At 46.3% G+C, this 25,238-nt stretch overlaps 2 protein-coding genes across 4 annotated transcripts in view; one reads left to right on the forward strand and one right to left on the reverse strand.

Annotated features, from left to right (window-relative positions):
* Window positions 1-11,353, forward strand: part of PITPNM2 (phosphatidylinositol transfer protein membrane associated 2) — a 100,456-nt gene extending 89,103 nt beyond the window's left edge. For all 3 annotated transcript variants that reach the window (XM_054996354.1, XM_054996355.1, XM_054996356.1), the window contains 4 exons: window positions 533-682; window positions 2,644-2,827; window positions 4,716-4,844; window positions 5,796-11,353. In XM_054996354.1, coding sequence (XP_054852329.1) covers window positions 533-682; window positions 2,644-2,827; window positions 4,716-4,844; window positions 5,796-6,140 — 808 coding nt within the window. In that variant the 3' untranslated portion in view covers window positions 6,141-11,353. The remainder of the gene's footprint in view (window positions 1-532; window positions 683-2,643; window positions 2,828-4,715; window positions 4,845-5,795) is intronic.
* Window positions 11,354-12,228: 875 nt separating this feature from the next.
* Window positions 12,229-21,837, reverse strand: ARL6IP4 (ADP ribosylation factor like GTPase 6 interacting protein 4). Its single transcript, XM_054996412.1, has 6 exons — window positions 21,772-21,837; window positions 18,759-18,967; window positions 17,592-17,939; window positions 16,613-16,730; window positions 15,806-15,875; window positions 12,229-14,573 (listed from the first exon to the last, which is right to left on the reverse strand). The coding sequence occupies exons 2-6, from the start codon at window positions 18,952-18,954 to the stop codon at window positions 14,517-14,519; spliced, it is 789 nt and encodes a 262-aa protein (XP_054852387.1). The 5' UTR covers window positions 18,955-18,967; window positions 21,772-21,837; the 3' UTR covers window positions 12,229-14,516.
* Window positions 21,838-25,238: the final 3,401 nt, after the last annotated feature.

The raw sequence follows: 25,238 nt of genomic DNA on the forward strand, positions 1-25,238 counted from the left end.
AGAGGTTCCAGAACTCTGTTCCACCACGTTCCAGCTGAAAAAAAGCCCTGGTTGCAACAGAAGCCAGATTTCCATGGTGCAGCTTGGCTGGCCCCCCACCTCGCATTCTAAGAGTGTTTTTCAAAGTGGAAAAACAAAAATAAAAAAAATTAGTGAAATAAGAGGTCCTAAGCAGGTAAACCGCTTTGATGCCACCAAGTCAGACAATTGCTGGATGTTTGGTAACATTACTTTAAAAAAAATAATAAAGCTCGCTAAAATTCATGTTTCAAATACAAAAATGAATAACGTACTTGAATCTTTGGTAAGAGGTTATGCATGTGATGGTGGAGGAAGCAGAGCCACAGCCTGCCTCTCCCCACACACAGCCTCTCCCCCCCACACACACACACCCTTCACTGAGGCAGGAAGAAGTGGTAAGAATTACACTCCGAGTCTTGGTTAAGGGACCTTCTAAAATCTTACTTATTGCAGTTGCAGTTTTCTCCCCCATCAGCATCCAGCAAAACAATTCCTTTTCCATTTGCTTTAGAGGTGACCACACGTTTGCTGACAGCTATATCACCATTTTGCCCAAGGGGACTGAATTTGTGGTCTTCAGCATTGATGGTTCCTTCGCAGCCAGTGTTTCGATCATGGGCAGTGACCCCAAAGTCCGAGCTGGAGCTGTCGATGTAGTAAGGTACGAGGACTTTGGAGATGTTTGTGTCTGCTATTGTGCCATGGGGTGCTGAGTATATCATCAAATGCAGATATCCTAAAAGTTTCCTCTGTCATTTTTAAAGTTTCTAGCCCTGTCTGAAGAAGGGAGCTCTAATTCTCAAAAGCTTACACTCTGAATATCTTGTTCGTCTCTAAGGTGCCCCTGGACTCAAATCCTGCTGTTCTACTGCAGACCAACATGGCTACCCATCTAAGTAGAGAAAAACCTAAACATGTTTTGGCATTTTTTGCTAAAAACATAGAAAATAGAAAACGGGGTTGGGAAAAGGATGGGTTGGCCTAGCAGAGACAGAGGCAGGATCAAAGGTGAAAATTTCTGCCCTGCAAAGCTGTCAGCCCTGCTTTATGCTCTCCCCCCACCCACCCCGGCCACCAGTCTGTCTTATAGACATTTGTTCCCAGCCCACTTTTCGATGAGACTGCGCTTTTTCTCCAAAAGGACAAAACACAAAATTTCTCATTCTGTGTAAGCATCACCACCATCATCGCCATCTAAAAAGTAAATTAGATTATGCAACCATACACATTGTGGGAAACGTGTGATACAAATCTGCTTAATTTCTATAATCAGTTGTAAGCAGGATTTGAGGTCTGAAATGGCAGATTTGCGGATGTTTTGCTCATAATTCCATAGGTATAGAGATGAGAAAAAATTCTGTTCCTTTATTACTCGGTATGAAATTTGGGACTGGGGACTTTTGCTGCCATTTCAAGGCCAGCTGTAACCCTGGGCAGGAGCACATCCAGCACAGTAGAAGGGGATCAGCCAGGAAGGCAGACAAAGAACAGAGCCAAGCAGAAATCTTGTGCTAGAGGAGCAAGGCAGGGAGATCCAAGCTGAAAAGCCAAGATGTCTCCAGAGGCAAAAAGGCAGGTAGGCCGTAACAGATTAGGAAGCAGAAGATGGGGGTCCAAACAACAAGAGGAACCAAAACTATAAGTGTAAGTTTCTCAACAGGCAAAGGTCTGGAATGCAAATTGAAATTCTAGCTAATCAGAGCATGGGTTCGCACAGGGCCAGTCACAAGTTCCAACATGGTGACTTCTAGAGCTGATATACTGTGTCTCATCTCTGTACCAAAAAAAGAGTCAACCTTTGACACGCCTTAAATTGTGGGAAGCAGCCTGGGACCCCCTGAGTTGCAAGCACATGACAGAGAGTTGGATGACATTGCAGTTACGTCACTCACGCCATGCGACAGGAAAATCCAAAGTGATGACTTCCCTTGCTGGGGTTCTGCAGGCAGAGTATTTGAGGTCCAGCTGGTGGGGTAGGGTGTCTGGGCTTTGCTGTGGCAGGCAGAGGGGAGAGAGAAGTTCATAGGGAAGAACCTGCCTATGCCAACATAAGAGACCGCTCCATTGCTGATGACCATCCTGGTGTTCCTCTTAGTGTATGTGCAAAGAGGAGAAGTGCTCTTGTTCTGTTACGTATGTGTACAAGAAGTAGAAGGTCCTTCCAAAAAACAAAAAAAAAGTGACTCCTTAGGGAAGAGTAGGGCTACCTTTTTTGGCCCAAGTGCTGAAAAGTTGCAACATTTACTGGTGAAGATGGTGGTGTGCCAGCAAACAAAGTGGGTGGAGTGGGGAGAGAAGACAAGTGTTGTACTTGCCCAGACACACTTGGAGCGAGCCGTGCCCCAGTGGCCCTGCCTCCATCTCAGGGATCCACCTTAGACGTGTCTGCAGGCTCTTCTGGACTGGGAGGTGATGGCAGGCCCAAGGCATGCCTGTTGCCTTCTCCCACACCACTGGCCCCAGCTGTACTGCCAATGCTTTGATTGTTTGGGTGGAGACTTGGCCCTGAGTGCCAAACAGAAGGGTCTGGGTCTGCGTGTTGGAGATTGCCTACCGCTGCTGTAGGAGTTCATAACCCAATACATGTTTAATCCCACTGCCTCCTTTTCTCTCCTTTCTCAGGCACTGGCAAGATCTCGGCTACCTCATCATCTATGTCACAGGCCGACCCGACATGCAGAAGCAAAGGGTGGTGGCTTGGTTAGCACAGCACAACTTTCCTCACGGGATCGTCTCTTTCTGTGACGGGCTGGTACACGACCCACTGCGGCACAAGGCCAATTTTCTGAAATCCCTCATCACGGATGTAAGCAAGGGAGAGCTTGAGTGGGATTCAGATAGAATGGGCCAAGATGTGCACGTCTGGGCAGAATTTCTCAAGGGCGGGCCCTGTTTGCATCCAGACTCAGGCTACTGTCAGAATAACAGATGGAAATAGGTCTGGGCTAGCTCCCTTGGGAGCTCTGAAATGCTATTGCCATATGTCACCTGAGGGTTAGATGCAAGAACAGAAAGGAAAAGAACTGCCAGAGGGGTTGTTAGACGGCTCATCTATTGATGAGGGTTGGTGCTGGGCAGAAAGAGTAAAACATCTGACTATGAAAATTCCAGGAAGAGGGATGAGATGTCATTGAGTGATTTGTAAGAAAAGTCAGTCCTTGCAATAGTTAAGGAGGTGGCCTGCCTGCAACAGCTACCAAACTGAGCAGGCATCTCCCCATAAAAGATGTTACAACTTTTCAGCACGGAGGATTTTATTTATTTGGAACATTTTATTAGTGCCTTTCTACCTGATGGTACTCAACAGGCATAAAAATACATAGAAGATCTCAATTTAAAATCCGAATCTAAAACTGTCAACAAATACCAAACTGATTGAATCCAGCTCTAAATAAAACTGTATTCAGCTTTAGGCTGATGCTTAAAGAATTGGCCCTCTCATGATGCCATCACTTCCGGTGTATCCAGAAGTGATGTCACCACATGGGATCATGCGTAGCCATTTACCTGGGCTGCCTGCCAGTGGCGAGCAATGTCTAGGCGCCTGCCTCCTCTCACTGATTGCCAGCAATTGCCAGGAAGAGGCAAATCGCCAGGAGTTCGCCCACCACTGGCGGGCACCTGGCAAGCCTAAAATGAAGATACAGGGACTAGCCAGTAATTGCCCCCACAGTTGGTTTTCTGCAGCTCAATCTGGACCACATATAGCTGTTTTCACGGAACATCGCACCGAGCTCCTGGAACAACAGCGTCTTCCTGGCGCGATTTCACACAAGAACTGCTGTTCTCGTGCAAAATTGCACCAGGAAGACGCTGTCGTTCCGGGAGCTCGGCACAATGTTCTGTGGCCGGTAAGCAGTGTGAAAATGGCCAGAGGTGCTTTCAGAGGTGTGCTTTTTCTGAGTTTTACTTGAGACAGAATGCTTGTATTCAGCTGCCCCGGCTGCTCTTAAAATGTGACGTCTGTCTTCACAGAAGAAACTTTCGATCATCACTGTATCCGTTTGTATTACTATAGCTTTTATCATTGGATAAATTTCATTTTTAATCAAAGAAACTGTTGTTACTATATAGAGTAATCAGATTACAGAATATGTTGAACTTGAGATGTTGAACCCAATCCACAAGAGTGCAAGAACATGAGGTAGTAGAATGGACTGCTCCACTTCAGACTGCAAGTGAAGGCTCATGGAAGATTCCATTTTGAAGTCTACCCTTAAAAGAAGTCCCTGTAAATAGCAGACTAGCAAGTAAATGTTCCTGCTATACAATGGGCATAGCTGTTTGCGGGTTTTTTAGAAGGAACCATCAAAGCTGGATCTACCCCCTGTGTCTGTAGTGGTACAGCCCATTCCACCCACCTCAGGGCTTTGCCCCCTCATTTTCCCACTGAAAGCACCATCCTGGGTAACTTTTGCCAGGATTGTTCTCATTGTTTATTTTTTTAATCATTTCTTCATTTAAAAGTTCGTTTTCCATTCATTTTTATTTTTGACATGTAGATGCTGCCTTGTTCTACTGGCGGGGGGCATTCAGGGCAGCTTACATGACATTAAAATATATATGAAAACAAAATCAAAGAAGTAATCAGTAAGGGGAAACAGTGTACTGTGTGGCTCTGTTCTTGAGTAAAAGCCGTTCCATTCTGCATTTGTTGTTCTGTTTGGGATTAATCTGCATTTGATTCTCCTTAGGTCCACATGAAGATCCATGCTGCCTACGGGTCCACCAAGGACATCTCTGTCTACACCTCGATCAGCCTGCCACCCTCACAGATCTACATTGTTGGACGACCAACCAAGAAGCTGCAGAACCAGTGTCAGGTAACGGTGCAACCCTCGGAATGCAAGTGGGGAAATCCCTAAAGAAGCTCTAGACTATTGGATGCAGTGTGTGGAAACCCTGTTGCTGTGCAGCTACTGGGCCTCAGGTGCCTTCTTGAAAGGGGGGCGGGGTGCCTAGAGAAGCTCAAGGGTGGAGGGACTGCTACTGCAGCACCAACTCGACGGAGCTGATGTTTACCTGTCCTGTGCTCTTTATGTCTGTGCTACTGCTGTTGAGGAGCAGTGAGACATGAAGAGAGGCCTGATGCTCTGGAGAGGCACGCCAGCATCCCCAACCCCCAAAAGCCTCCTGAAGGCAGGCAAGAGGCCCGGGAGATCTGAAACACGAAGGGAAAGGGCAGTTCTGCAGCAGCGAGCCAGCCTGCCTGTCTTTTGTAAACTCTGAGACCTTGCAGCTCCTGGAGCTAAGCTTACTCTCTAAATTTTTATGTCTTTTTATGAGGTAACCTCCCCCCACCCCACCCCACCCAAGGTGTAGGGATGGGTGAGCTGGATGTCCAAAATAATATTGCAAAGGGTATCTAAAGGATGGGATAAAAAATATGGTAGCTACTGTCCTGCTGAGCTGTGTGAAGAACTTTAAACCACCACCATCATCCCTGCCTTCCCAGATTTCTGAACAGGTGCAGAAGTCAGGTAAAATTCTCCACTGCTTAGGAGGGTGAGACGGTTTGCCTAACAATTATGTGACAGGGCCTCACCTGTTCAGTTCCAGAAGTTAAAATGCCTTCGATCGCTCTCTGGGCCACATCCTTGGCCAAATTGCCTCTTGGCAAATGATTATTTATATTCACTTTCAGTAACGTCTGAAATAGTAGCTGTGAAATCACTTTCAGCAGCAGAACCAGATTGGAGTTATGAAATACAATTTTTTTTTCAAAGCAAGCAGGCTGGTGAACTTCTCTTAATTTTTTAAAAATTTAATTGCAGTTCATTACCGAGGGATACGCAGCCCACCTGGCCCAGCTGGAATACACCCACCGCTCCCGGCCTGCCAAGAATACCACCCGGATGGCCCTTCGCAAAGGCAGCTTCGGCCTCCCTGGCCAGACCGAATTCCTGCGCAAGCGGAACCACTTGCTGCGCACCATCTCATCCCAGCCCGCAACAGCCAGCGGGAGCACCAGCCACAGGCCAGAGCGGACACAAAGCCAGTCAGAGAGCGACCGGGAGAGAGACCGGGAGCGCAGCCAGAGGAGCATGAGCCTGGCCACGGGGTGCTGGGGTCGGAGCGCAGCCGCCAGACTTGAACCTGGGGTCCTAGGGCAAAAGTAGAGGGGGCTAGCGACAGGTGGCCACAGATGCCCGTGGCAGAAGCAGAAGCAGTGAAAGAACCGAGGCCTACGGTGTGGGACAAAAGGCAAAAATGGTGCTACTCATTAACAACGAAGCAGCGATAACTTTGAGAGAGATCGGAGTGGGGTTTTTTCCCCCCACACAAAACATGTGCAGGCCTTACAGCAAGGGTGCTAGGTTTGCAAAGCACTATCCTAAAGGAGGAGGGAGGCCTTTTGCGATGAAGGGTGTTAGGAGAGGGGAAACGAGAATCTCAACAGTCTCTGGCTGCAGCCCACGCTCTTTCCTGCCTCCCTTTTCTTACCGAGGTTTAGCGACTGTAAATATGTGCCTCCTCAGCTTCTTAGCCATCAGTCAGAAAGTTGCAATAGAAGGGGAGGCACTCTGGTGCCAGGCGGGGGGCAGCCCTGAAAGAGTGCGAGGGGGAGCATTCATGTGAGTTTCCTTTGCTGACTGCATGAGTGCCACTGGGCACTGGTACTGTACAGGGGAAAGGAGGGGCTATTTCTGCAATCCTGGGAGACTCAGAGATGCAGGAGCATTTGATACGTATGGGCAAAGTGACGCAATCATGGCCATTGATGTGATCGCTATGGAATCAGATGAACCCTTGATGTTGGGTGGCAAGTTTCTTCCTTTTTTTTTTTTTAAAGTCACAGGAAAGAAAAAATTCAACCAAGAGTTCAGAAAATGGCCGGCGCAAGGTTAGAAAAAGAAGATAAGCAATTTGAGCTGTCCTGAATTTTGGAGAGATTCTCCAAACATGATTAATGTATAGAAGCCTTTTGGAAACTCGCCACAGCTAAGTTTCAAACAACATACTGAGTGTGACATTTTCTCAGCCTAAAAAAAAAAAAAAGCAAAGTCCAAATTCTCCCCCTATTTCTTTTCTGCCACCTGTAGATGGGAAACCAGTTCCTTCCTCCCAGCTTTGGTAATGTCTTTTGACCAAGATAAAACTTTTTTTTGTTTGTTTTAACTTTAGTTATGCAACTGTAAAACCTCATCATTTTTATTTGGTTTGCACTGAAAATGTTTTTAAAAGGAGGCCTGTTACTATTTTATAAAGTTGCACTCTCCCTATTTATAGCGCATGGCAGTTAAATGTTGCTAAATCAGGATACATGACACATGCACGCACACATGAATATTGGTAGAGGGGTTGAGGGTGTCCCCCGTTTTCCACCAACAGTATGAAGATTAAGTGTACTAGGCTGTGCAGCCCAGCTTGGAAAAGGAAATTTAAAATGAGAGACTTGCATCTTAAATTCTTCAAGCCTCTCTCTGTACAGGTGTTTCCGGTGTGATAGTAGCATCTGGGAGAAGTGGGCTCGTATGAGTGTGTGATGGGTTCCCCCAGTTTTAGAGGACAGTCACTTTACAGTGCCCTCTCTCCGCTGTTGTAGAAAGGGAGGAACTGTACAAAGGGGAAAGTGCCTATAAAGAATGGCCTGTTGAAAGCTGCTTATTCCTCCCATGTCGAGATTCAGAATTTCTAGCTGTTGCCAAGGGCCATTCCTTCCCTGGACACCATTATGGTGGGAGAAAGGAAGGTCCATTCACCAAATGTCAGGGTTGCCCTGTGTTGCCTAGCTTTTGGCATTTTTTTATATTTGCACAGGCGTCCTTCTGGCTCCATGTCCCCTTTCCTCTCCTGCCTCTCACCATTTGTACCACTTTCTACTTTACAAAGCTCTTCTATGTAAAAAAAAAAGAATTTTTTCTAAACCAACAGCTTTGTTTCTTAGGTTTCTTTTTTTTTCAATACTAAGACTTGCAGCACTGTGAAGGCGGCCTCTTTCAAGCCACGGTGGGGCTTTGACAATTCATCTGGACAAAAAAACAAACACAACTGGTTTTGCTACTTCGGTTCCGACACCAAATTTTAAATGGTGTGTGCCATTGAGGAAGGTGTGTCTCTCTGAAAAGGTAAAAACCACGTCTGTTTTGAAATGAAGTTCACAACACCAAACATATCTCAATGGTTTAGGTAGCCATACTCCAAGATTCTAAGCCACTTGTCTCTGATGAAGTCAATGAGAAGATTCTGGCAGATTTTTACTACTGGAAAAAAAAACTATTGGCTTCCCTTTCTGTTCACTCAGCCTAGTTCTTTGTGAATGTACATCCAAAACCTTGGGGGAATAAATCAACATGAATTACATCACAGAACTTTGCTAGCTCACGATGGGTCATCGTTGTGCCAGCCAGCTAACAAGCCACAATCCATTCTTAAAAGTTATCCAGACCATAATCATAAAAAGGATTTAGCCTTCAACAGATCAATCTCTCCCTCCGAAGAGTCCACAAGCCAAGGCGTGACATGAACATTTTCAAACTTCAGAGAAGTTCAGTGTCCTCTTTTTATTGTGTGTGTGCGTGTATAGATTGTGCAAAGCAAGGGACAATGTAAATGTTTGGGGGGGAGGGAAAGAAGGGAGTATATATGATGTGGACATTATTTATTTTATGTAAAGAAATTATGTCTGGAGGGAAAGAAACAGGGTTTATTAATATTTTGAAATCTAGCATTTTTTTCCTCTTGATTTCAGGCATTATGTACAAAACAATGATTTTATGGACCAAGTTTAATGTAATTGTCAAAAGGATGCTGAAATGCAGTCGTCGCCTCACATCTATCCGTGTCTGAAACCAATAACCCATCAAGACTGACAATCACACCTGTGTGGGCCCCAACATTGGCCAATCTTCCAGCCAATTCTCCCTTTTTGATTTCCACACAATGGTCCATATTTCAGGAGATAAAAACATCTCTGTTCAGCACCATTCTTTGCCATTGCAATAATACTGGATGATGCAAGCATGTATCAAAAGATATGTGGGCAGGGTTGGTTGCCTGTTTGTTTCGTTTTTTTAAAAGCCCTCCTGGATTTCATAGCTGGTCAGTGATCTTTGTTGGCATCCTTCTCCGCATTGTGTTGTCCTGTATTTTGAAAGATCAACTTACTACTCTATAGCATTTGACAATAGCAATAGCTCCCTTAGAATGCAGGCTTGGTTGGTGTTTTTCAAGGATAGATTTGGAGAACTGCCTTTTAAAAAAAAAAAAACTGGCAAACTAAATCCCTTTTGGCCAAATGCACAGGCTTGGTCTGTGGAATTTGGACCTTTTAGCCATTTGTCTGATAAAATAAGCACACTTGTGAGGTTAACAGTACAATCAAACTCTGAGCTAAAACCACCAAAGCCAAACAGGCTTAACCTGGAGTAATTCTGCATAGAATTGTACTGAATGCCTCCTTACTTTGTTTCCTTGGGACCGACATCCTAGATCACATTTTTTCTTCTGCATCATGGTACACACATAGTACAAGGGTGTTCATCTTGCACTTGTGACTCATGGCTGACTGGTTTCTGTAGTGCCATTTATGTCCATGATGAAAAGCCCAGCTGTGCAAATTGTTGAGCCTGTTTTTTGACCTGCAAGAGTCCATCAGCTGTGTGAATGGGCAGTGGTTCCATAAGAGCAGATTTGGTACTGTGCTTTAAATTAGAACCACCTGGACGTGTCTCTGAAATTCTTCAGAACATGTAGATCTTTTACAAGGCCTGCATTCTTATTCTAGCTTGGATCACATAAATTCAACATTTATCAGTCTCCCCGGTAAGTTTTCCAAGAAACATGGATTTTTTTTCCCCCCAGAGAAAAGTAATTCAGGGAGGGGAAGGACAAAATGGTGTTTGGGATCTCTCCCAGGAACATACTTGAGCCCCTTTGCTAATATTTAGAAAAGTTTGCTGTAGGAACCCCCATCTGTTGCTGGAGGCAAGGTTGTGTATATTCTGCGACAATCCCACAGCATTATTATTAGGCGCAGAATTTTAGCAATGTAAGAATCTTCACTTTCACAGGAGGAGTCAATTTCTAGATGGCTACGATGACTGAGCTTGTAAGGGGGGTGGTATTTGACAACTTAGGACATCTGAGTAGAACCATCATTGGTCAAAGGACCAATTGGGTGCTTTGTCTACCGTTTTTGCCCCCTCCCCATGGACAACAGAATTATAAATAATAAATGCAAAATTGTGTGGTTTGCATGTTTTCTGATTACATAATTTTGAGCTTTCTTGGCATGGATTTTTTTCCTCAGTCCTGAGTTGTATGCATATTGGATGATACTTTCAAGATTTTCTGCAGTTGGGTGAAAGTGCTACAGAAGAACATGGTTACGGTGGCATTACTGAACGGTTATCCCTCAAACAATTCAAAAGGCCACATGCAGGATAGCATCTTGTTTTGGGTCCATGCATACTCACACGGTTTGGTTCCCCAACTTACCATTTGAACCATCATTTCTGCCGAGACCAAAAGCTTAACGCTGCCAAAAAGTCAAGAGAGGCTCTTCTGACTCCCTCTTCCACAGCTGTCTATACTTGCTACCCTTTTGCAGAACTTGCAGTCCAAAAATGTCATACAAGGTTCACAAAATAATAATGTACCTGGGCTTGATTTCTATGTGGAATTCTTAGTGCTGAAGGAGAGTTCGCATGGGACTGAACGTTAATGGGAAAGAGACCCTCCCTGGTCTTCACGTTCTTGCCCAATCATGTTATCTTATGCTGGGTCAGGTGGTTTGATTTTTTTGACAAAACCTTTTGCCCCCAATTTGAAGAATGTTTACAGTGTCCTAATGCTAGTTCAGGGGAAGTCGGCTGTCAAAGGGGGTGCAGACAAACCAGCCCCTCATCCCGACAGGTCATCCTGCACTTAACCGGAGTCGTCGTCCCACTTGTTCAGGTATCTTCACTGTTGCTGCAGTTTCTTGTTAGTTCCAAAAGCCTTACAGTTTTGTCCCCCTCTCCGTCGTTGAGCCCTCAGGAGTCTTTATTCCCAATTTGTCCATTTTGTACTCAATAATGTTTGTTCCATTGGACTGAAAAATAGTCTGAGGACGCAGCTGGAGTAGGCAGAGGGGAAAGGACAGAAACATTCAAAACGCTGCAGTGGGGGAAGGCATGAGAGGAAAACCAGAGCCCAGCTGAGGCTGGCGTTTCATCTTTCTGTTCCTGCGTTTGTGTGTGCACGATGCCGTCTATCTCCTTGCTGTTCTATGTGACAGCCGTACCTAAACATACAACTTCCTTCTCCTCACTGTTACTGGCGCCTCATCCCGCTACCTGGATGTGCTTTGTATACGGTTATCACTTGTATGTTAACACCAATTAAAAGAAATGGGAAGGCTCCTTGCGTCTGCTTTTTTTGCAGGGCTCTTGGTCAGTTGAAAGAGCTGGTGTTTATGAACATGCGCCATTGTCCTTTTGAACCTGGCCAAAGGTCCAGCCAATCCAGTATACTGTTTCCAGACCTGCTGTCAAAGGCCTCCAAGGAACTCACAAGCAAGGCACGAAGGCCTTCCCACCCTATTTGGCCGCCCTGTCCAATAGCTGGTCAATAGGCAAAGGAACATACTGCTTGCAATACAGCGTTAAGTAATTTTTTGCACATGAGATACAAGTGCAGAATGCAAGATCTGTGTGCAAATCGGCATATAGTCAAGAAGCTTAAACGGTTAGCTTAGGCAAGACCTAGCTTCTCAAAGTTAAACCTAATTCACAGCGTTGGTGTGAAGTTATAGTGAGTTAAAGATGTGCTCTAGCCTAGCCTGAGTCATTGGAGCAGAGCCAGTTAGTCCCAGGACCGATCTTCCCCATGTCATGGACAAAATAATACTGGTGGAATTGAATATGTGAATCAGACCATTGATACTTCGGGGTAGCTATTGTCTACTCAAAGTGACAGCAGCTCTCTTAGGAGACGTCTTTCACATCATCTACTACCTTCTAACTGGAGGTGCCAGGGATTGAACCCGGGACCTTCTGTATGCCAAGAAGATGCTCTACCACTTAGCTATGGGATCGGCAGTCTTTTCCCGATTTACGAGATTCCCCCTCTGCCAAAACTTCAAGTGTGACACCTTCCCCAAAACAGAATCGGTGCCTCTTAAATCAGGCACCACCGAGACAAGGCATCCCGTAATGGGCCAATGGATTTGAGGACAGAGCAGCCCGTTCCTTTCTTGAAGAAAAACCTCTCTGAAATTAAAGGTAATTTTCAAGGGAGGTGTTTTAATGGACAGATTTTGCACAAGCAGTATCAACACACTACAAGCCGTTTCTGCCCTACAATAGTGCCATTAGCTGGATTAGCTTAGAGGTAAGCCTGAACAAAAAGCATTTGTTTTCGAAAACTAAACCAAAAACTGTAGGAGCACCACCTAGCCAAAGTTAAGCATTTTAAAGTTCTGCTCAGGTCAGAATCAATGGAACTCAAATGTGTTTAACTTTCAAAGCATGCACCCAAGATCTGTTTAAAATATTAAATGCTTCCCCCCCCCCTCTTCTTTTAGATTTCCTTTTGGAACGATGCCAGCATGAGTTACTGTTCATTGCAGAGAGAATAATCCACAAGAGATAAAGTTATTTAAGTTGTTTTAGACGATGCTGAAGTTCACACAAACACACTCAACACTTGTTTGATTCCCAAAGGAGCAGAGGTCATGAGCAATCAGTTAAGACAGCCGCCTTCTCCCTTCTAAGGATAGTTCAGACACTCCTTTGGTGTAGAGGTTTGCTCAGGTAAGAGTTCTGCCCAAACGGGATGGTGTGTGTGTGTGGAAGTAACAAAACAAAAAAAATTAGCAGAAGACCCTCAATAAATCATAACTGGCCACTGCACAAAAAGTTGGCACACACCACACCTGCGATCCCCTCATGTTACGGAGAAAGCATGTGAAAGAGTCCACAAACCCATTTCCTACCAACTCAGGGGCTGTCTGAATTCCTTGCAGGAGTGACACCTGAACGCATAGCCACGCTCGCATAGCAAACAGATGTTAAGTTTTAACATGCACTCTTCTGTTTAGGAGTCATGTTCTCAACGCATGTGTTTCTCTAAAAGTAGGAGGCTTGAGTTGCAGAACAACTTGGTGTTTAGCCCTGTGACAAAAGCGTTATCAGCCTTGGCTGAAGACGATTTCAGCTATAAGGTAGAACTGTGTCCAGGGCAGTGGCGACTGAAGAACCAGGGAAGCTGGAGTGGGGCATCACTAGCACATAAACGGGCCCAGAGTTGCTATTTTTAGGCACTGCCTCAGCCTGAACCCAAGCTAGAGGTGGAGTGCAACAGAAGTGGACTTTTAGCGCCCAGGCAGTAAAAGGGAAATGACTCACAGCCCAGCATCTCTGATAACATCGAACCTTTTCTAACAGACATCTGGACTTGGGCGGGGGGGCAGCCTTTTGCAGCATTATTGCTGTTCTCCAGGGTCAGCAATAAACACCCATCCGGTTTTGCATCTGCTGCTCTGTGCCTTCCCCCTTGTATATTACAATGTTTCTTTCGTGCTGACATAAAGCCAGTTGGAAAGATGCAAGGGATGCTGTCAGTTGATCAGGTTCTGTGGCATTTAATTGGGCAGGGGGCAGCCTACCACAGGCTGGATTCAGACCAGAGTTAACAACACATACACAGAGACACCCGTCCCCACCCACCCCTTCCACAACAAAAAGTGCACATTTTTGGTATGGCTGGTGCTTAAGCAACTACGCTCCTCATTGCTCCCCTACAGCCCTAGGGAGTCTGGTATATTTTTTGATATGCTAGCCAGATTTTCTTCATTCAGAAAAGACTGTAGGGGGTTATTCTGTGCTGACTCAACAGCCCCACCTCCACCCCCAACTGCAACTCTGAGATGACGTCTGATCCCAAAAGAGCAACCAGAGCCCTACTGCTCTACAACCATCATGCAAAAGCCAAGCGGTGCGCATTTCAGTGATGAACCAAGCTCTGGGGCCAAGCCCAAATCTTAGCTGTTTCAGGAGTTAAGTAGTGTAGCAATCATAGCATGGAGGACATCTTTCCCCCTTCCTTTTACCTAAATGAAGTGTCGCCTCTGCAATGTGTGAGGAGGAAGTCGGGCAGAATTTGCTCCGCCCTCCACGTTCTCAGTAGGCAGGGCTTAGCTGCAGCCATTCCGGTTTGTCTGGCTACCTTGGAGATCATGGATCTCCAATACTTATTTTGTCAGACCCTCTCAATACTAACCTTCCTTAGTTTTTGTTCCGTTTTCCCCACTCTCCTTTTCCTTTGGGGGAACAAACTCTTCGAGTTTGCTACCAAGGGGACTCTGGCTGGACAATGGGTCAAGCTGTGAGCAGAAAGCATCATGCAGGACCAAGGTAACTTCTCAGAGGGGGAGGCCTGCTCCCAGGCAACGTATCTGAGCAGCAGCTGTAGGTTGGAGCCTCGTGGTCTGCCCGTTGCTCTCCAGACAAGCTCCAAAGCCTTTGTGTCTGGGAAGGCAGCTGTCTTCGGCATGTCGTAGGGCTACCCCATTACTGTAGCATCCCCATCTTCATCTGGAAGGAAAGGCCATCTCCCCGGGTAGCTTGCTGAGAAGACAGATGAAAAACAAGTCACATATACAGGGAGACAAAGCCAGCATGACTGGATGCCTTGGATGTGAAGAATCTCTGTCCTCTTGCTGGAGTAGAATCTAGAGAGAAGCTCCACTTTCTCTGATAAAAATCAAGCTTCTGGCCCTTGTGAATGCAAAGGAGTGGGCTGATAATGGAGGAAGAGCAGATTGCAAGTCTGTCAACTAGACCGGGGTTGAAGGCAGCTTCTACCAGCTAGGAGCTGCCATTCCGGCATATGCCCCCTTCTCCCCCACAGCCCAGTTTTGTAAGAGCCAGTTTGGTGTAGTGGTTAAGAGCGAGGGTCAGCAGCAATAGAGGCATTTGCAGAGCCCTTTGATCACATCCACTTCTTAACTATAATTTCCCTGTGGCTTTGTAAAAGGCATGTTATGACAAAGGAGAAAAGTCTCTGGCAAAGCTTGTCTGTCCTTATTCATGTGGGTAGGAACCTTTTGATGTAGTGGTTAAGAGCAGCAGGACTCTAATCTGGAGAGCCAGGTTTGATTCCCCACTCCTCCACTTGAAGCCAGCTGGGTGACCCTGGGTCAGTCACAGCTTCTAGAAGCTCTCTCAGCCCCACTCACCTCACAGGCTGATTATCGTGGGGATAATAATGACATACTTTGTAAACTGCTCTGAGTGGGTGTTAAGTTGTCCTGCAGGACGGTATATAAATCAAATGTTATTATTTTTAGGAATGACACTTTCTCTGTCTGAAAGTAGGCAGTCAAATTCCCCCCACTCAATGCCAAATGATTTGCTTACCTAGAGAGAGGAAGTGAGATTAGTAACAACAGTAATAACAGTGTAACAATAAAGAGCTTTACATTCCACTATTCTAGCCCTGGTGCTGAGATTGTGGCACTTGCCTATCTGGAGAACCGGGCCTGATTCCCCACTCCTCTGCTTGAAGCCAGCTGGGTGACCTTGGGTCAGTCACAGCTCTCTCAGAGCTCTCTCAGCCCCACCCACCTCACAGGGTGTTTTGTTGTGGGAATAACAACATACTTTGTAAACCGATCTAAGTGTGGCATTAAGTTGTCCCTGAAGGGCGGTATATAAATCGAATGCTGTTGTTATAAGTGATAAAAAAGAGAGCTACGAGCCAGAATATTTCTGCCAAACAGTAAACAGAATTCCTTTAAAGTGATTATGTTCCATAGAGAATTCTGGAAAGTTTCAGCAACAATCAAGAGCCACATTACCTTGTTGATTTCTTTGTGTTTTTCCTTAGTAACGATCTCCTCTAGGACTTCACCATCTCCCTTAATAAGTCTGTAAGAGAAGCACAGTCATAGAGCATCCCCTAATTTGATGAAACTGGACTTCAAATACCTTAACAGAACAGGGTAACACACGAATCCGTTTGCTGGATCGGACCAAGCAACCTGTTTCTCAAAATGCCCAATCACATCTCCCACAATACCTACAAGCTAGGCACAGAGACCCCCACATGTACACTACATACGGCCTCCTTCAGCAACTAATATTCACAGATATGCTGCTTCTGAGCTTGAAGGTTCCCGTTAGCCATCCTGGCTAACAGCTGTTGATGAACCTCTCCTCCAAGAATGTGCTTAATCCCCTTTGAAGCCATCTAAGTAAGTGGTCATCACTATATGCTGTGGCAGGGAGTTCCACAAGTTAATTATGAATCACCTGAAGGAGAACTTTCTTTTGCCTGTGCTGAATCATGGACCTATTCCAAGTTGAAAAGCCTACTGAGCAAAGGACTTGCTGGTTTGTCTTCTCTGTAAAACGGGAACAATGGAACATTGCACAGATGTTGCAAGAATGAACAAGATAAAATGTGAAGATCTTCTGTATCTTAAATATGCCTTAAAAATTCCAACTAATTAGCAAGTTACAGACTGGAAAACACACACTGCTCCTTGCATGCATAGGAGACCAATCTGGTTTCAGATTATTCTTCCATGGAGAAACCACATGCTTGACTGCAAAATGAGTAAGGATGGTATATTCTCACACACACCCCTTCCCCATCAGCACACCTTGTTCTTCCCGTCTCAGGATCAACAACTCTTCTTATAACGCTCTGCCGGGCATCCCATTCCTCTTTTGTCATAGGCTTCATGGCCTGGATGCGGGACTTCTGCTCATCTGTCAGGGCTGAAAGGCGACCCTTAGTAGCATTGTCAGAAAAAGGTGGCCCCACCCACCCACCTGGAGGCCTGGATCTCCCAGTAATGCAGTCCTCTCTGCCCCACACAGGAACCAGCCAGCTTCCACTATAAGCGTTTACACTTCATAGATCTTCAGGCAGGAACCGCAGTCCCTCCACAGCCTCACATATACTTCTGTGTGCCCCAAATATCCACCCATCCATAAACCACACATCTCATTCTTCCTTCAACTATTCCAGCAGCCTGCCACGACTTCCACGTCTGCTTAAAACCAAACAAAAGCTATGGTCCCCCCTAAATGGTTTATAAGATCACACCTTGTATCTCTAGCTTAAGGTACCAAGGAGAAGAAAGCATCTGGAAATGATCAGCTGAACAGAGAGGCAGGCTGCTGTTCTCCGGCTGCCGTGGGCTGAGCTGCTCAGATGCTGGAGAGGGGCAGGGCAGGCAGAACAGCAGCCTCAGGGAAGCAGAGGGGCTGAGGAGAGGCGGGACAGGAAACAGCACCCAGGAAGGAAGTCAAGAGAAGGAGGCCAGAGGAAGCAATCCAAATGTGAAGGCAGCCAGCTGGCCAAACAAATCTGGGCCTTCAGTAAGCACAACTTTTTTCTAATCTATTTATTTACTTTATTTATAGTCCACCTTTCTCACTGAGACTCGAGGCAGATTATACAGTGTAAAGTCAATACAGTCAACAAGACAGGATATCCAGTGAGCAATGTAGCAAGATCAGGATGCGAAAATTAAAATGGAAACTAATTGCAGGACGCCTTTCTCCTGGCTATGGCCAGGTTACCTTTTTAAACACATCCTAAACTGGTTTCGCTGCCATAAATGCAACCCTTACCTGGGCCAGGTTCCACCGGCGTCTCTTTCTGCCACTGCTCCAGGGAAGGGCCAGGCGGCTCTTCTCCCCTGGGCTTCCCCTCTTTCACCCTCTCCTTCAGTTTCTTGTTTGATTTCTTTTTGGCTTTCTTCTTCTTCTTCCTCCTCTTCCTCTTCTTTTTCTCTTTCTCTTTGGCCAGTTTCTTCTTGCTCTGCTTCTTTCTCTTGGGCTTTGGCTCACCATTGCTTGACTCTTCCACAGAGGAGTCAGAGGAGGAAGAAGACCCAGAAGAAGAGGAGGAGGTGGTTGTGTCCGAGGAAGAAGCAGTACTGGCTTTTCTCCTTTTCTTATCCTTTTTCTTCTTTTTCCCTGGAAGGCAGAACTTGATTAACAGCAGCAAGGAAGCCATGAAATATTCTGTCATGCTAAAATCTCAAATGATCCAGAATTGTCAGCCTCAATGACAACGTGAGCGAACTCTCTCTTGTCCAAGAGAGGCTCAGGTCTATCTGCACTTGTGTAACGGGGCTTAGCTGCCACAGCCCCCCCCCCCTTTAAGGAATCCTGGATGGCGGAATTGAAAGGGGAGGTGGCTGAAACTCTAGCAGAGAACATGCAGTGGCCCCAAGAACTACAGTTCTCCAGGCTTCTATCAGGTTTTTTCTCTCGCCTTCTTCCTCCTGCAGGCTTGGTTCAGCCCTCTTCTGCCTTGTCACAGCAACTCTGTGAAGTAGGTTAGGCTGAGAGGGAACAACTAGCCCCGGACAATCGGTGAGCTTCACCGCAGGTGGGGAGCAGAAACAAGGTCTAATGCTTACACCACACTGGCTGCATGCTGAGAGAGAACAGCTGGAGGGTCTACGGGGGGGGGGGTGTCTCCCCCCAGACACTTTTCCACATCGGATACCCAGTGTCCTACATGTTAAATGAATTGGGGACCCTGATCAATTGCGTAAGAACTCGCTTGGGAGTACAAGAAGTTGACTTCCATGGGGGTGCATCACTCAGTCCCCCACCCCTAGGAGAAAGATCAAAGCCTGGGCAGTCTTAGCCCACAAGTTGAATTGATTAATACCATCCCTACGACATCCTTTAAGGCTTCCTTTAATTAACAATGCAGCAGCCTTGGAAATCTCCAAAAGGGAACTTGCGGTTGCAGCAGGAGGTGCCGTCCAAGCACACCCTTACCTTCTTTTGAGGAGGCCGAATGCTTCCTGGGCCTTTGAGATTCAAGTCCTCTCTTGCAGGCAGGAGAGGGGCTTCTCCTTTCCCGGGAGTCTTTGCTCCTCTTCCTCTTCTCCTTCCTCTTTTCCACGTCTTGCCTGCTCCGAGAGTTACTCCTGCTCTTGCTCCTGGACCTCTTCCTCGCCTGGCTGGGGGCCATTCTCCTTTCGGACCTGTTCCAAACAAGGGGAGGTTATTTTTGTAGGAGCGTAAATCAATTGCTATCCGGTGCTCAAAGATCAGGCCCAGTCTTATGTGAATGCCAAAGCAACCATCAAATTGACCGATCAGTCAGTGGTACACAAGAAGAGCTCATCTAGTCTGCCATCTTGTTTTCCAAAGCGGCCAACCAGAAGTCCAGATACCTTGTTGTTACAAGTTGTAATCAGAGTTATGCTACTTCTGAACACGGAGGTTCCATTTAACCAACACAGCTGAGAGACACTGAAGGATCTCCCATTTGTGAATATGCCTAAGCCCCTTTTAAAGTGGTCTAAGTGACTGGCTATCATTCCATCCTGTGGCAAAGAGTCCCACAGGTTAATTATGCACTATGTTGGACTCAGCCCCTGTGGTTTGCAGTAAGAAATGACGAGACTGGCCAACCGTGCAGGACATTTGTAAGGCTGACTCAAGATAATATATATGAAGCACTTTGGAAATCCTAAAACTGCAATCCTACGTATACTCATAAGGAAGTGAAGTCTCATTGAACTTCCAAGTAAACATGTGTAGGATGGAGGGAACAGGTTCTGTAACCACTGCTGGGAGACAAAAGGCTGACTTCTGGGTTATGCCAGTGATCCGTAACAGTCATGTAGTGGGAACAGAAAGAGAGTTTATTTCTGCTGCTACAGCAGAATTACTGTCCTAGGTGGTGACTTAGAAATAACCCAGGCCCTGTCTGGATGTATGAACTGTCATATCAGGGAAAACATTCACATCCACGCAGTTACTCTGGAATGGTCCCTGGCCTCCTGTGGAAAGGTAAGCACCCAGAAGCCGTCAGCCAGGGTTTTCTTCACTGGCAGGGCACACTTTCTTCCGCTGTGTGAATGCACACACTCACTCAATCCACCATCCCTTCAAATGCAGGAAATGTTTTTGCTTCAGCAGGCTCAGGACACGCACCAATGGAGCAGCTGACAGGGAAACATTCCCAGCTGCTGACGCCTCTCAAAAGCCAGCAGAATCTTTTACATTCTGAAACATCATCACCGATTTTTAAAATGTATTTAATTATCTTCCACGGGGCTAATGGCATTAAAGTTGCCATCATTTTAGCAGTCTTGTCAATGTGAAGGAAGGGATGTGCAGAAATGAAGGGTGGAGGTGATGAAGCTCTATCACTTTTTCACCATGCCATGAAACGCACACCCCCACTTCGTTTCGGTGTGTCCTGCATGGCCAGTTAAACACAGCTGGCAATCGTAAGTGCAATTAAAGCGCTTTTCTTGCTTGGGGAGGCTTCTGGGTTCTCTTAGGAGCACAGCCTCTGGGACCTGCTTGTGTGAACAAGGCTTTCGGCGTCAGATTGCAAAGGAGTAGCCTTGCTAGTCTGTTGTAGCAAAAGGAAACAAGAGTCGGGGGGCACCTTAAAGACTGACGTTTATTTCAAGATGAGCTTTTGTGGGTCAGCGCTCACTTCTTCAGTCACGTACGGAAATCAAACTGAGAATCCTTCTTGTAGCGCAGGTTACGGGGGGGGAGGGGAAGAGGGGTTAAGGCAGAGGGGTTATTCTATCCTGAGCCTTTTAAGTGTAGATTCACTATGGGCCATCACCCATTTTTTGTAACTGCTCATTCTGTTTCAGTTTTCTGACAGGAGCCAAGCCTTTTTAGCATCGCTTTTCCCACAGTGAACCCATATATGAAAGATTCATGACTGGATTAACCCTTTGCCTTAACTCGCCTCCCTTTGTAAACTACCTAGGACTGCCAACTCCAGTTTAGGAAATTTCTGGACATTTGGAGGTGGAGCTTGCAAAGAGTAGAGTTTGGGGAAGGGAGGGAATTCAGAATGGATTTGATTCCAGAATCTGCCCTCCAAAATGGGCATTCCCTCCAACGGAACAGATCGCTGTAATCTGGAGACTTGTCATTCTGAGGAATCTCCAGGCATCACCTGGAAGTAGGCAACCTAATGCCTACACCGTAAGCCCGCGTCTTAGTTTCACTTCTTTAAGTATGAAGTGAGCTCTGACTCAAAAAAGTTCATATAGAAATAAACGTTTTTTAAGGTGCCTCTGGACTTTTATTCTGTCTCGATGTCTGCCTGCTCGTTCTTAGGGTTGCCAACTCTGGGTTGGGGTATTCCTGGAGATTTGGGGAGGGGGTGAAGCCTGGGGCAAGCAAAGTTTGGGGAAGGCATGGCTCTTAGCAGCTATATGATGCCATAGACTCCACCCTCCAAAGCAACCATTTCCTCCAGAGGAACTGATCTCTGTTCTGGAGATCAGTTTTAAGTCCAGGTCTCCAGACCTAGAGGTTGGCAACTCTATCCCCATTAATCTACAGCCCTCGAGACTATAGACTGCTAAACTCGCTCGCTCAGCGTGGCCTACCTCACAGCGTTGTTGTGCAGGAAGAACTGGGGAGGAAGGGTGGGGTATGGCTGAGATAAGGGTGGCAGGAGGTTTTGCCCTTTAAAATCACAAGATTATCATCTCCCTGGCCCTTTAAGGGGCGGGGCTCAGATTCTGCTGCCCTTCAAAGCCCTCTCGGCCAATCCCAACGTTTCGTTTCTTGCCCCTGTAGTAAGCCCCGCCTCACCGCTTGCCGGCCGATCAGCTGGCATGCGCACGGAGGGCTTGCTAGCTGGAGTCTTTGCGCACGCGCACTGAGGACGTGTCGGCTGCAACCGTTGTGGACCCAATTTGGCCCTGTCCTCTTTCGACTCCGGTCAAGGGACTCGCCGCTCAGGGAAGGCGGAAAGAACGGCCCCGGCTCTGAGGGTCAGACCCCCCACACACCTTACCTTAACTCCGGAGCCTCGGAAACCAAGCAGGCCCCCCAGCAACCGCTCCGATAGCTTCCTCGCTTACTTCCGGTTTGTTCCCGTGCGTTGGTTAAACCTGTCCGGCGGGAAACTTGAAGTCGCGTATCTTTGTTTCTTACTGACTGGCAGGTTGAATCACTCATGCAGTCGCGTCGTTTTGCAGTGGATCAGATCAAGGGAAGGGGGGAAAGAGGGACGTAGGCTGAATGCAGGCTGCATATTTCCCACCACTTGCCACCCGAAAGGCATTTTCCAATAATCAAACATTGTGGCAGCGAGCAAACAAAATCTGCAAAATAGAGACATGCATTAGTCCCATGCTGCTGTGAATGGGAGCCAAAATAGAACTTCCATATTCAGAGACGATATATCTGATTGCTAGCGGTAGGGACAAAAAATACAGGATAGTTACCATTGTTGTGCCTTCCACGTGAGCTTCCTCAAAGCTGTCGTGCTGGCCCACATTGAAGGCAGGGGGCTGAACTAAATGGATCTTTAATTTTACCCAGAATGGTGATTGTTAAAAAAGCAAAAGATCCCGATGCAGGCATTGCTCTTATTTAATGTTTTGGAAACTAATATTCCACCTCTTGATATTTTTCTCAAGATGGTTCACAACAGTTTCATAAACTCCACAAATTTAGAGAGTGCATCCACCAAACTAGAGAAACAAGTCACCAAAAAACATGAGGCTTTAAAGCGGAAACATAAAAAGTTGCCTTGCACCAAGTCTGGCAATTTGGCCATCTAGCTAAATACACATGAAGATGCCTTATATTGAGTCAGACCATCGGCATATCAAGGAGAGCCTTTTCGTGGTCTTGGCATTGTAGTTCCTGACGTTTCGCCAGCAGCTGTGGCTGGCATCTTCAGAGGTGTAGCACCAAAAGACAGAGATCTCTCAGTGTCACAGTGTGGAAAAGATGTTGGCAGGTCATTTGTATCTACTCAGGAGGGGTGGGGTTGATCTGAGTCATCCTGTAAGAGTTTCCCAGGGTGTGGAATGCTAATGGCGGGAGGCTTCACTGTATCCTGAGGAGGTTCTTTTGCATATGGATTGGTGCTTGATGTGCTAAACTCTGCAGGGCTATTGTCGGGTATAGAGTGTTTTGTTAGCCTGGTGTTTTTCAGAACTGGAAACCATGCTCTGTTCATTCTTAAGGTTTCTTCTTTCCTGTTGAAGTTTTGCTTATGTTATGCTTGTGAATTTCAGTTACACCTCTGAAGATGCCAGCCACAGCTGCTGGCGAAACGTCAGGAACTACAATGCCAAGACCACGGCAATACAGCCCGGAAAACCCACAACAACCATCGTTCTCCGGCCGTGAAAGCCTTCGACAATACATCGAGAGCCTTTTCCACTGTACCTGGGAGCAGCATTTTGGAGGTCTCAAGCAGAAGTCTTTCATGTCATGTGCTACCTAAACCTTTTAACCGGAGATGCTGGGAATTGAACCTGGGACCTGTTCGGAAGATCAGACAAGAGGCAAATAGATGCAGTAGTTTCCCATCCCTTATTGAAAGAGCAGGCAAGGAGCAGCGCCTCCGAAGCAGACCTCAGTGGCTAGTCAGGCTGGTTAATGTGGGAGGAGGCATGCCTCTGGATCTTCTGGTTGGCTGCTTTGAACTGGGGTCTGGGTGTTGAAAATGGAACTGGAATAGGGCTTCCTTGATTCAGTTCCAGGTTTTCTTCTGTTACACCAAAAGAGAGTCCCTGGGTCTTGCCTGCCTGGTTGGGTTAATTTTCTGTGCTCAAAACTTGGCAGGTCCAACTTTCCATTCTGCAAGTGTGTGCAGGCGTACACACACACACAACTTTATGAAAAGGTTTTTAAAATTCAATGTATGTGCAACCATTTCCCTATTGCAAAGAAGATGAAACTCTTATTATTATGGAAATCAGCAACTCCGCCAAATGTCCCAGGGCTCGTTGTACAGCTGTTATGGCCATTCTGCTTTCAGAATGCAAATTTGACAAGTTATACAAAATGGATAAAAAGATAATTGACCCAGAGCATTAATGACTGGTCCTTTCATATACACATTTCTCCTCTTTCCCCAAGGAAATTAATGTTATTTGGATTTTGCTTCCTTTTATCCAGAGGTTAATTATGCAAACAAGCAAAACATGCAGATTGACTAGCAAAAATAGAATGTTTATTGCATACAGAAGCTTGTGCTAAATGAGACAATAGCAAGCTCCCCCCCTCCTGCAAATTACATTAAATTAGTTTTCTACTAGGTCAAGCCTGGGAGTCAATTAGAACTAAAAAGAAGAGGGTTTTTTTTTCAAGTTTGGAGTTACCAAATTTATGGAGATTCTCTGAGGGAGTGTGAAGAGAGGCTTCTTGGTGTTTTAGCATAGAAATAGGCAAAGGGAAGTCTGGGAACAAACCCAGCCCCTGGTATCGGCTCTTAGTCCATAGATTTCCCCCTCCCTTCCCCTTCTGACATACTGTTTTGTACCTTGGCTCCTCTGAAACCCAGCAAATAACTGTTAATATTCTCTCACAACATGCAACCTGGCAACAGATGTTCTGTGAGTTCTCCCCAAATGCATCTCTTGTGCACATGCAGACTAAGGCACAGAAAGCAGCTGCAGTGCCTGTTAAAGAGCTCTTTGCTTGCATCTCAGTTTGTATGGGTCTGGATGGAGCCCCTGGGCCTTGCTGTATTGGGAGCTGGAGTATTTGTGTGGCCATAAAGGGGAGCTACAAAAATGGCAGCTCTTGGGACAGTTTACTAGGCAAGTGCCACAATCTCAGCACCCGGGCTAGAATAGAGGTATGTAAAGCTCCTTATTGTTACACTGTTATTACTGTTGTTGTTATTAATCTCACTTCCTCTCTCTAGGTAAGCAAATCATTTGGCACTGAGTGGGGGGAATTTGACTGCCTACTTTCAGACAAAGTATCATTCCTAAAAATAATAACAACATTTGATTTATATACCACCCTGCAGGACAGTTTAACACCCACTCAGAGCATTTTACAAAGTATGTTATTATTATCCCCACAACAATCTCCCTGTGAGGTGGGTGGGGCTGAGAGAGCTCTGGGAGAGCTGTGACAGACCCAAGGACATTCAGCTGGCTTCAAGCGGAGGAGTAGGGAATTGAACCTGGTTCTCCAGATTAGAGTCCCGTCATTCTTAACCACTACACCAAATTGGCCGCAGTGGTGGAAATGTGTCCTAAACATTGAGATGGAATTGAGGCGCTGTTCTGATAGCGATTCATAAGAGGGCAGCTTCTGTTGGGAATTTCCTTAGGTCCATGGCAGTGGAGACCAACCTTTTAGGCAAGTGCCAGGATGGCCCATTAATTTACCAGGGAAGTTCCCAGATGGACCTTGGTAGCCGGGAGCAAGCAGAGCCCAGCGGGATGTGTTTGGCTCAGAGCGGGGCCTTGGCACTGAGGGCAATAGGCGTAAGCTTCGCCTAAGACT

This window comes from Eublepharis macularius, chromosome 13 (genome assembly GCF_028583425.1).
Source record: "Eublepharis macularius isolate TG4126 chromosome 13, MPM_Emac_v1.0, whole genome shotgun sequence".
NCBI classification, from domain to species: Eukaryota; Metazoa; Chordata; class Lepidosauria; order Squamata; family Eublepharidae; genus Eublepharis; species Eublepharis macularius.